Source organism: Barbus barbus (assembly GCF_936440315.1).
Source record: "Barbus barbus genome assembly, chromosome: 47".
NCBI lineage: Eukaryota > Metazoa > Chordata > Actinopteri > Cypriniformes > Cyprinidae > Barbus > Barbus barbus.
In genome coordinates, this window is record NC_136725.1 from 5,720,176 (window position 1) to 5,732,522 (window position 12,347).

Genomic DNA, 12,347 nt, shown 5'->3' on the forward strand with positions numbered 1-12,347 from the left:
GCTGCAAAGACCACCTCGGAAATGTTTAAGGGAACCGCAGTGACGAACATCGCTGGGACATATTTATCAATACTTGCTCTGAAAGGTGAGATTTTTGTTTATTTTAACAACCTGCTCATACGATTCCTTATAGCCTTTTTAATATATATATATATATATATATATATATATATATATATATATATATATATATATATATATATATATATATATATATATATATATAAAAAATTAAATAAGCCTAAATAAGCTGACGAAATACAATTACTGTAACTGTGAAAGATTATGTAAGCTGGCTAACTTTTACAACATCCCTTACAAAAATTAACCATAGCCTATGGTTTTACTAAATTAATTAATCAATACATTTATTATATAAAATATAAATAGAAAAAAAATTTAAAAATAGTAAAAAAACTATAGTACTATAGTAAACAATGGTTACTATAGTTGGCATGCAGCAACCATGGTATGCACATATTAACCATTGATTTACTACAATAATCATAGTTTAACTTTTATGGTATTTGTGCAAGTATTTGTGGTTTGTGCTACTTGCGCATATTTATCTGTTTGTGTTGCGAGTATTTGCAGCACATGTGCTGTCAAACTGATGATGATGTTTTCTTAATTTGCATGTGTTTTCTGAAGTTGCAGAGTTGAGCCACCGTACAAAAGTAATGTAATGCATTACTTTCCATAAAAAGAAACTAAGTAATGCAATTAGTTACTTTATGAAGTAACACAATATTGTGATCCATTACTTTTAAAAGTAACCTTTAAAGTAACCTGTTATAATTACTATTATTATTAAAATGACAATTATTAAATTTGCAAATGCCTGGTGTCAATTTAACAATCCCAGTTTTGCCAGTGAGAAGGAGAGTCCAGAAATAGATGAAACCACTGCACCAGCCACATCACTATTAGCCTTATTTACCCGAGCGAAAGCATTCAGTAATGAGGAGATGTGATGCACAAAACAAGCTCATAGCAATGTCATAGCAAGCCTCAATTAAATGGGTAGTTCACAAAACACTTCATGTCGTTCCAAACCTATGACTGTCTTACTTTCGTAGAACACAAAGAGACATTCAGTAGAATGTTCAAGCTGCTCTCTTCCATACAATGAAAGTGGACGGAAGCTATAACACAAAAAAAGACAAAAATAAAAGTAATCCATGTGGCTTGTGCACTATATTCTAAGTGTTCTGAAGACATACAGAAGTTTTGCATGAGGAATAGACTAAAATTAATGCCTTGAAATTCTTTATTGAATTTCACGGTTTGTAAAATGTAAGGGCTTGGACATTCTGCTATAAATAACTCCTTTTGTGTTCCAGAGTAGTCCGACAGACAGACACAAGTACATACATAATTACATGAAATTTAATTCAAAATCTGACTGCTTTGACTGATAAAACATCCTGATATAATATTCATCTGCTGATTCCATCTCATGAGTTCACTGCTAATCACCACCCTTCAGTCAAGCACACTGTGGCTTCAGTACGTTACAGAAACGCAACTGTGGAAGCACGTCTCAAGATGACGGCAAAACATATATTCACACTCCAGGAGTCAACATAAGCACACGCTTGCTCTGAAAACGCTGCATAAATCTCACTCCTGTATGACACCGGGATCATTTCAATACGCAGTCCTTCAGACACAATGTGGCTCATAATATCTCTACCTGAATACACTGCATCTTATGAGCTGGTGGGCTACCGTCACCACTAAATAACATCTAGACATCACAAACCGCCTGATTTATGCTAGGAGAACAAATTCCTTAAATCAACATCCTTCCAGAATTACTGTACTTCAGTAAATCACATTTTGAGGGAGGAAAGCATAGTTTTCAGCATACAGGACAGCATTACTCAGACAGACTCATGTTCTAGCATTTTATCAGCTGTATCTACACATGGGATGCGTCTCATTCCACTCTGTAGTTCCCCATGACATCAACCTGTATACCGTGAACACAAATTCAACCATTACCAAGAGAATTGATCTACACCATTTCAGAAAATACACAACTTGTATTAAACCAGAGATCTTTTTTGTTCATTTAAGCACAATCGACAGGCAGCAGTTCATTTGAATTTAAAATAAATAAAACTAAAATAAAATCAAATATTTTAGTTTGTCAAGCTAAAATAGTTTTTTTTAAATAACTCAAACTAATAATTACTGAAAACTATATAGGGGTCAAAGACCTCTAATCAAAACAAAAAACATTTAAATTAAATTATTTTTCCCCCTGTACATTAAAATGTGTCCCGTTTAATTTTATTTTTTCTGAGCAACCATGATTTTTAACATGATTTACAGAAGACACAAAATATCATTCAGTCTACCAAAAATTAAATCTTGTCAGGCATATAGAATTCTGCTTAAGTCCCCAAAATACTAATTAATTGTAATTTTAAATCTTTACCGTACTTAATCGTACTAGGTTTTACCCATTTGCCAGTAGGCGTTATTAATCATTTTAAATATAATAAAACTTTGCATGATCAATTATTCATTTATAATTTAATAAGCACGTCATGTATGTTGTTTCATTTTTACATAAATATTTCAGTTTTTTCAAAAGTTTTTTGAAACTTTAAAGTAGACATGCATGGATTGTGTGTATATAAAATCAATTTCAGAAATTTAAATTGATGGAGACACCAAAATAGGACGTCTTGTCTTTGACCCATAGACATTAAAGAAAAAAAAAAAAAGAAAAAAAAAAATGCAAAAAATATATTAACATGAAAACAGGAAATATAAAATAAAAAATAATTCAAAATAACAGAAAACTATTACTATTATATCTCAGTGAAAATAAAATAACTCAGCTTTGAAGTCTGCTTATAATGTTAATCAAGTGTTTTTGCATCACAAATAATAGGTGATTTATGGTCTTGCAATGTTTTTTGATTCCATACATTCCATTTTAATATTCAAAGCTATATTAAAAAAAATTCAGGACAAAACACCTATAAAATTAATTAGAAAAATAATGAGCACAATTAAAGTTTTATCAGAATTAAAGGGAGTGCTTTAAAATCAGCATCACATTTCTGCATTTAAATATTACAAAAATTGTCCCCATTCACTTTCTCACCATCCATGACTCACCATAACCCTGCACTGAACCCAGAACATTCCAAGACGACATTTAAGGTAAGTGAACAAAGCAAGCAGCTGACATTTTTTGTTATGCTTGTTGAAAGTCTTTTCACATCTCGATAGCAATCACTAACTTAAGTCATCTAAATCTATTTATATGTATTTATTAGGGATATCACAATTCTCAATATAATAAGTGGTTTTTCGTTGAAATAATTTCTGTGGGTTTTATTGATCTGTTTGTGTGCCCCTGAGTCTATTTGCTGTGATGAGAAAATGCTTCCCTGCTTATAACGTGCATTTGAAAAAGCAACATACAACAAACACTCCTGAAATGACTTGTAATGAGAAGCGTTTCTAAACCTGTTGTCCAACAAAAGAGAGGTTTATAACTTGTTTTTACTTCACAATGTCAGTCCAGTGTTTGAAATAACTTCCTTTTGTAATCTGATGTGGCTTCTTATCAGATTGATGCAGAAAATAAATTCTATACTGTAGTAAAGGCTACGTCGATTAGCAATGGCTTACAATTATACTTAATCAATAGCCCCTTTCACACAGTAATACCAGTAAATTGCTGTAAAATTACCGGAACGACTTTACCGGTAAATTCAAAAATGCGCCGTTCACACAGGCAACGACATTCCGTCTTTTTTCTGGAAAAGCACCATTTACACATCCATTCGAAAATACTGGTAAATTATGTGACATAATTAACCTCCAATGGCTGCGCTTGTATTTGTAAACATGGAGGGGTATACGCGGTCAGTCTTTTTGTTGATGGTTTCATTTTTGTTTCAAACTTTTGCATTCATGCAGCTGCTTTTGTCCCAGAGACATCGTAATAGACGACTACAAACCAGTGCTTAATTTGAAAATTTCGAGGTCCCGGAACAAAGCGGGGTGACGGATACAGCATGTGGTTAGATGAGGGAGAGGTAACGGAGCATTCAGCCGATTACATTGGTGAGCAGCTTAAGTGATTAACCGCGTGCATCAGTTGCTTTTATTACATTTTGAAAACAGCAATTTCCAGGCCTGGGGGAAAAAAATACTAAAAAATAATGAAATTGTATTTCACAAATCTCTGTTATAGAGTTATAATTAATCATGTCCAGAATTTCGTGGGGGATTGTGTGTATATTACATAGTTTTACTCATCCCCGCAGCTTTCAAGTTTATAACGAGGGAAATTCCTGCAAACATTTATTCAAGACAGCAAGTAGGTTATATGAGTAAATAAATCCACACAAACTAGCAGATTAAATCAGTCATTTGAAAACAGCCTGAGTGATTCAGCTGGACCGCGTCTTCTCTCCTTCACTCTCTCAAAGCGGCTTCACATCAGCAACGAGCTGCTGCACACCAATCCAAGACTTTCGCTCGCATTTTGGGACAGTTAACAAAATTGTAACTTGCTTAATTGTTGCATCGTCACAAAAATGTATACTTTGCATGTCTTTTTAAGCCAATCGGTACTCGCGCGCTCCAGAGGCTGTTTAAAGCCTGAGCGCTCACAGTCACATCCAAAGCCGGCTAGCGAGTATCATATGGAGTTATTTTACATAGTTTGTTGTTGAGCTTAAGTGGCCAAATACACACAATGGCCGCCCTGGCAAATATCCAGGTTTTTTCTTAAGTAAATGTGAACAGTTGAAAAATAAAAAAAAGTTATGTTTACAGAAATGCAGAGGTCTGTGTGACAGACATGGGCGGATTATACATGGGAAAGTGTGGAGTGAATGTTATGATTGGCCCGGAGTAGACGTTTTACGTCAGCGCTTTCTGAACTCGTACGTGCTCATACCGGTCATTTTCCTTCTGCATTCACACACAGAACTGTAGTACTGGTAATGTTACAACTTCTCATACCGGTAAATTGACAATGAATTTACCGGTATTTTTGAAAAGGTTCTGTTCACACATGATCTCTTTATGGCAGTTTACCGGTAATTTTCCGGAAAAGTCTGTATGTGTGAAAGGGCTTATTATGAAAATACCCGATATGGCTTGAAGAACACAGATAAACTATTTATTGCCGCAGGCAAGTGTTTAATGTCCTTATGTTTCATCATTCAAAAAGTTTCTCTTCTTTTTATTCAATTACAGCGATAGCGATGCCTTTGCCCATATTAGGGATTTCCTGGAGCGTCATCAGTTCTATTACTTCCATGATGCATATTATAGTGCTCCATAATGGCCAATCCACCCTATTTTGGGTAAAAATAGGAAAGATAATACCGCTCTCAAAAGAAATTCTAAGTAAACGTATAATAAGTTTAAAAGGAGATTTTTTGCTGTTAATTTGTTTGATAATTTACATAAAACATGTCCTAAGCCATCAGAACCAAAGCCAAACCAAGGTATTTACTGAACCTTGGGCTAACTGTATTGTTGCATCTCTAGTATTTATATAGTTTATAGAAAGCTGTAGGACCATAAAATGTTCGACCAATCAGATTATTTGGTCTGAGGGCTATGATAGGCTGTCCTACCTGCCTGTCAGCGTATGTACTTACATACCTCCATGCACCGTGTTCACGCAGATATGATACGTCATCACCAGGTTCAGTTACGCTATTGCAGACTAAGCGAGAATGCATGCCGTTATTATTGTAATATGCACTTTGTACTGTAATTCTCACCGGTGAACGAGACATGAGGTAATCTGACAGTGTTGCGTTCAATCCTCCACCAATGCCGTCTCTCAGCGTGTCGCTGGTTAGCCTCTGGTCTGTCTGTGCGCGATCACGTGTTTTGGAGGAAGCGTGGCTTTGGAGTGTGATTTGGGGGAGGATGGGATCTTATGCTTTCAAAGCTAGCTTGCTATTGCTAGCCTCTTTGAAATTGTCAATCCTACTTTTAATGTTCTTGGTCAACAAGCCAGAATTTGGCCCAAAGATGATGTATATATATACACAATCCAGGGGCTCACTACGTTTTGAACAGAGCTTATTTACACACTGTGTGTGTGTACTTGTGCTAACCTCTTGGGTCCCTGTATGCTGATCATGCCCATGTCCTCAGTGTGGTCTATTAGTGTGCAGCGGAAACCCTGGTCCTGCAGCACTGCCTGAATGTGGCTCCAGTTATGCTGCGCCACACCACCTCCGATGGCCAGGTAATACGCCTCACCTTGAGGACATACAAACATCGAGAGTGAGATGAATATAAACTCCACACATCCTCATCACATGCTGATGAGACGCACAGGACTTCCTCTAACTTCCTGTTTCTATGCCTCACATCAATTCTGTGACCCTGAATGAAATAAATCACGTGTCGTTTACCATTAGATTCGGGTGTCAGTGGGAGGTGGGCGGGGCTTGGCTCCAGACGACTGACAGTGAGGTCAGACTCGACCCCGCCCCTCTTGTTTAACATGCAGGTGTAGACCGTGGACCCTGAAAAACACAAACGGTCAAGATGACTACACTTCAGTTGGGTTTACCACTGAAACAGAATGTGGTCAGACAAGGCAAAGAATGTCAATGAATACTGGATATATGTGAAGAATCGAAAAAAGGAAGTGAAAATGCATGCACTCAGTGTGCTGGATGGGGGATTGAATTGACAGACACGTCACAGAGATCCTCACCTGGAGCTTTGCTGACATCAGCTGTGAACAGCCAATCAGCTGCCTTCTTTGCATCTGGACCAGTCAGGTAAAACTTACCAAAGTAGGACATATCAAACACAGCTACAGCATTCCTGCAGGTCAGACACTCATCCCGAATCTGGAATGAAACAAAAATGTTACAATTTTTAAAAACCGTTTAAAAGCAAAACGACAAACAAAAACAAAAAAACACCACAAAACTAAACGAAAAACAAAACAAAAAACGAAAACAAAAACTAAAAACTAAACTAAACAAAAAATCAAACACCGCTACAGCATTCCAACAGGTCAGACTGAATCTAGAATTAAATAAAAATATAAAAATACTTCATTTTTAAAAGCAAAATAAAAAAACCAATACAAACACACACACACACACACACACACACAAAACAAATCCAAAAACTAACTAAAAAAAACTAACAAAAACACACAGCTACATCATTCCAACAAGTCAGACTAATTTTAAAACGCATTTTAAAAGCAAACAAAACAAACAAAAACATTCTGGAAAAAAAAAATCAAAACACAGATAAAGTATTCCAACAGGCCAATAATTAAACATATATAAACAATAGTTTTAAAAAAAATTAAAAGCACAAAAAACTATAAACAAACAAAAGCAATCAATGAAATGCTGAAAACAAACCTGTTTAGTCATTCAGACAAGAAATTCTTATGGACAATTGATGCTAGAAACACTCAAACACACATGCTCACCACATCATGATGTGGAGGGAAGTCAAACGTATACTCTTCGCCTAGTATCTCACTGTATTTGTAATCAGTGTTCTCGGGAACATCATAGGCACCATAGTAATCATAATCCAGAACCTGAGAAAAGGACAATTGCAAACAATTTAGCAGAAAAAAATCAATCAATAATCATCTGATACAGACCTCAGAGGTTTGAAGGGGTTATACAGTATATGTCAATGAACACAGAACAATTTCTGCCCTATAGAATGGTGCATTTGTGTGTGTGTGTGTGTGTGTGTGTGTGTGTGTGTGTGTGTGTGTTGAAATCTCACTGGAGCAGGTCCACCTCGGTTGAACCATCCGGGTCTCTCCCATCCGTGTCTCTCCTGAAACACACAGCCCTGTTCCTGTAGCACCTGTTAAACACCACAACCATCAAAAATCAAGCCAAAAATAAACCTCAATCACTGTAGTGCTATATTCAGTGCTACATCACCACTGAAAATCTTATCTTCATTGATCTGTGTTTTTCTTTGATGTATTGTACATTGTTGTCGCAACTTCTGCTGACTCATCACAAAGATTTGTTATCTAGCTGACTAGCATAGATGAATTTGCGAAAATGATTTGCAATAGTCTTGAATGCGTCAGTAAGAATCTGCAAAAAATTATAGATGAATCATTTCCATATATAAAAACATTTTACATACAGTATAAATAACATTATGAATACCACCGGTTTTAATGAACAATAAAATGTTTTAATTAAAACTTAACATGTAAGGATATAAACAGGTAAAAATATAAAAATACTAGGGCTGTTGATCAACAAAATGTATTACTGCAACATTAAAATATATAATACATTTTATAATATATATGTATAATATATTTTCACACTGATTTTCAAATTAATGTGGAAACAAAGTCAGTATTTAAAATATCTGATATTTTAAAAAAAAAATGTTTACTGTTAGTACTTTTTATTAAGTACTATAAAAGCAAATATCGACGACACCAATACGGATATTGATGCTTAAAATGGATTAATATTATATCCATAAAAAATTTTTTTTTTTGAGAATAAAATGAGTAATTACACGCATGCAACATTACAGTATACGTGAAATGACAAATGATCAGATTTTTATTTATTTATTTTATTTACCATTTATTAACAAGTACTAACAACTCTGCATTTATTATTTTTTAACAAATTAAATGGCAAATCTTCCCTAAAAAAATACATAGTTTTCCACTTTACTAGAAACCCACTGACATTAAAACTACAATCAAGTTGAAATATCAAAAACTAGATCAGCTGGCACTCATATATGCCTTGCAAACCATCATCAAAATCATATTTTTAGTGCATTTTTAAATGCTTCCTCTGGAATTTTTTATTTTTTTTGAAGAAACTCATTGCCATGCTCAGCCAACTTTCTCAGTATTTTCTAGGCAGCTGGTAAGTTGTGTGAGCAACGGTTTTCTTTACAATTTATGGTGTCTGTATAGATTCATGTCTGTATACAAATATTCTGAGGTTAGGGTTCTGTAATCACGTAGGTAAAAGTATGATGCCCAAATCAATCCTGATTTTGAGCAGAAATGCAGTTTAGGCAGTACAAACTTGTGCACATAAGAGTTTTGGATGTGCCATCCTTCCCTCACGCTTTTGTTTAGCACCGCTCCAAATAGCCCGTCACGATTTCTCCAGCTATTCTTGAGCTCTAAAACAAAAAGAAGGAACTGGTCCACGCTGCATCCCAGCCCCCCACACAGCACCAGATTCTCTCTTTCTATCCCCCTGGCCAAAGAAACACCGGTTGCTAGGCAATTTGCCCTCCTTCTCCAGGGTTTTTGAAGTCCATACATTATTCTCCTGGCGTAAAGTATGAGCTGACGAGCTTTCCATGAGTCACGCACAGCAGCTCGTTGACTTATCCAGCATGAAACGCTATTATTTATTGTTTTTGATAATGATAAGGCTAGCGTTTCTTTAACAGGCTCAGGCTAAAAATATTATTTGCAGGAATTAATTTGGCCGCTGTTGCCATGCCAATGAGCCACTAGGGTACATGCTGTCCATGCCGTTACTTAACAGAGGAATTTATAGAAGTGTGTGTCAAAATAAACAGTCTTAGGTGGGGATAGGAGAAATGGAAAGCAGAAGTTTCTAGAGGTGAAAACAAACCTGACAAGGATCCTCATGCTGTCAAGGTTTGCAGGATTGCTTTTCCTGAGCATATCATGTGGTGTCAGAAATAGAAAGCTTGGGAGTTTAAGGAATAGTTCACACAAAAATTTTAATCTGTCATCATTTATTCACCCTCATGTTGGTCAAAATCTTCAGTGGGAGACAAAAGGAGACGGTTTACCTCCAAAGATGACAAAAAGTCTTTCTTTAACAAATGGATAAAAACTAGGGCTATTGGAAAAAAAGTGATATTGCGATATCTATTTTTTCTGCGATTTATATTGCGATATGAAATTTAATTTTTTTAGGAATTCTCACAAAAATACTTGAATAGCTATTTTTGGGGAAAACAATTATAATTCCAGAATACTTGTACTTTTTTTTTATTCAAATGCAAACCTTTTCAAACTTCTCAACAGAATGATAAAAAAATAATAAAAAAAACAAATCCTGGGTTTTCAATCCACAGTTTTTAACCCATTTAATAGACTATAAAATAATAATATTTTTGATTTACTCAAACACAAACACAATTTACTCAAACACAAAACGCTGCTCAACATTTCTATATATTAATATGAATGAAGGGTGAAAAGTTAACTTTGGAGATTAGATGAAAGGCAGGCATCTTTTTAACCAAGTTATATCGGAATCACGTCCCTTTGCTAGCACTTATCTGGATTAGCTCAGGAAGATTTCCAAGCTAGAAACAGATGAAATATTCAGGAGGAATGTCTAATTTATAGTCATCTTAGTGAGGCTCAGTGGTCTAAATGAACGCAGAGTGTTATTATTGCTAGCTATCTATATTTCAGCAGGCTATTATTCACAAGGATGAAGCCTTCTTGTGCGGCTTCACGCCTGGAGCCTAGCCAGAACAAAGCGGTATTTTTGGAAACACTTAAGCATCATCTTTTTAGCAGTAGCTTAGCAACAAGTCCTTCGAGCCCCACAGATGCTGGCAGCGAAACACTGGCTAATAGATTCACACAGAAGACTTTTGGCTAGCTAAGTGTAAGCCAAGTTGCCAAGTTGTGAGATTTCTCAACTTAAATAATGATTTACACTTACAGGGATGACGTTTTGATGTGATTAACACAATTTGTTCTTGGGACAGGCTTGTGGAAAGTTTGTAGTCTCAATACGAGCGATTACAAACTGACAGGAAGACGGGTGAGAAAGCAGGAAACTGAGACAGAGAGAAAGAGAAAATGAGGAAGACGCATTTGTTTCCCATTAGCACTTAGCTACATCATTCTCTTGACGAAGCTAATTAAGCTCACTGCTAAAGGCACGCTAACAGCAAAACGTACCATATACCTGATATGTTCTGGTCATATTTCACTACAAAATCAATAGAAAATGAAGGACCATTTAAGACCATTAAGATTGTTTTTTTTTTACTGACCCATTATTTTTATGACCTTAAATTCAGTTTAACAATTACCACTGTTATGTACTACCATTTACACATTTGTGGTTATTTTATTTTTTATAAAGAAATATAAAAGAAATAGAAAACACTGCATTTTTGTGAAAAAGTGCTATACATTTTTTCAATACGTTTTTTAAAATAATTATTATAAATAAAAAATAAAGGGCATTTATGTAACAATGTTAAAGTCTTTACTGTCACTTTTGATCAATGTAATGCATCCTTGCTACACTTACTTGCAAAAATCCTAATTTTTCCCAAAAAAATAAAAAAATCTATGTTTGTAAAATCATTATTGTAATGACAAGTAGATTGTACTTCATTGTCAGAAATAAGAAAATGGAAATGGACACAATGGAAAAAGCATCTTAAGTAGTTTTTTAAATAAAATGTATTTTAAATGTATTTATTATTATTATTATTATATAATGGCAACATCTGTTGTTTCAGGTGGACCAGCCTGAAAACATTTCTTTGTATGATTTGAGTAGCAGCCTTTATGGTACCATTTATTTTAATGCTGATTTGACACAATATTATCAAAAAGTAGATTCCATTCAAGTAGATACATTTTCCTTCTTTTGATAAAATGGGCTTTTTTCCCTCATATGGGCCATTTTATGTGCATGCACGTATATAAAATTATATTTGATTATTATGGACAGTAAAACAAAGACATCGAGTCAGTGGTTCAAAGATAAAGAGAAGTAAGAGCAGGGCTGAACCTGGTGGAAGGGGTCTTTCCTCATGTTGCGGCTGGCCAAAGGTTCATCAAATGGGAAAACTACCGAATAGTTTTTGGCATACGACTCGTGACTTCGCTCTCGGATCCATCGGTTGTTGTCTGTCAGGGAATGGTGGAACCGCCTACAGACACAGAAAAAGAGAGATGAAATAAGAAACTGAGGCACATACAGAGACGTCACATCATTTTGAAGGCACAGGAGCGAATGCTAGCGTAGGCTGGACAGTGAGTTCCGAGCGTCCTGAATGCAGCTGAACTACGTAATACCTCTCATCTGATGTCCTGAGCTCAGGGTCATAATGCTCCTTTCACAGATGCAATTACGCAGCCACTGAACACTGCATATTAACAAAACCTGTGTGTGGGGTTTCTAATACTCCTTCAGACTCTAGTAGAGCTGCAATCAAGAACAAACTCTTATTTAGTAGAAAGCATGATCTTCGTGTTGTTTGGTGTGGTTAATGGCTCCTAAATGTCTGAATTCTTCCACCAGTTTGGACAAAACACCATTTAAAGTGTCAGT

The 12,347-nt window shown here is 35.4% G+C and overlaps 1 protein-coding gene across 3 annotated transcripts in view; it reads right to left on the reverse strand.

Moving 5' to 3' along the window:
* Window positions 1-12,347, reverse strand: part of LOC306865500 (sarcosine dehydrogenase, mitochondrial-like) — a 51,081-nt gene that overhangs the window by 16,318 nt on the left and 22,416 nt on the right. For all 3 annotated transcript variants that reach the window (XM_079410131.1, XM_079410130.1, XM_079410132.1), the window contains 6 exons: window positions 11,805-11,946; window positions 7,780-7,863; window positions 7,469-7,582; window positions 6,728-6,866; window positions 6,420-6,533; window positions 6,117-6,264 (listed from right to left, as the gene is read on the reverse strand). In XM_079410131.1, coding sequence (XP_079266257.1) covers window positions 6,117-6,264; window positions 6,420-6,533; window positions 6,728-6,866; window positions 7,469-7,582; window positions 7,780-7,863; window positions 11,805-11,946 — 741 coding nt within the window. The remainder of the gene's footprint in view (window positions 1-6,116; window positions 6,265-6,419; window positions 6,534-6,727; window positions 6,867-7,468; window positions 7,583-7,779; window positions 7,864-11,804; window positions 11,947-12,347) is intronic.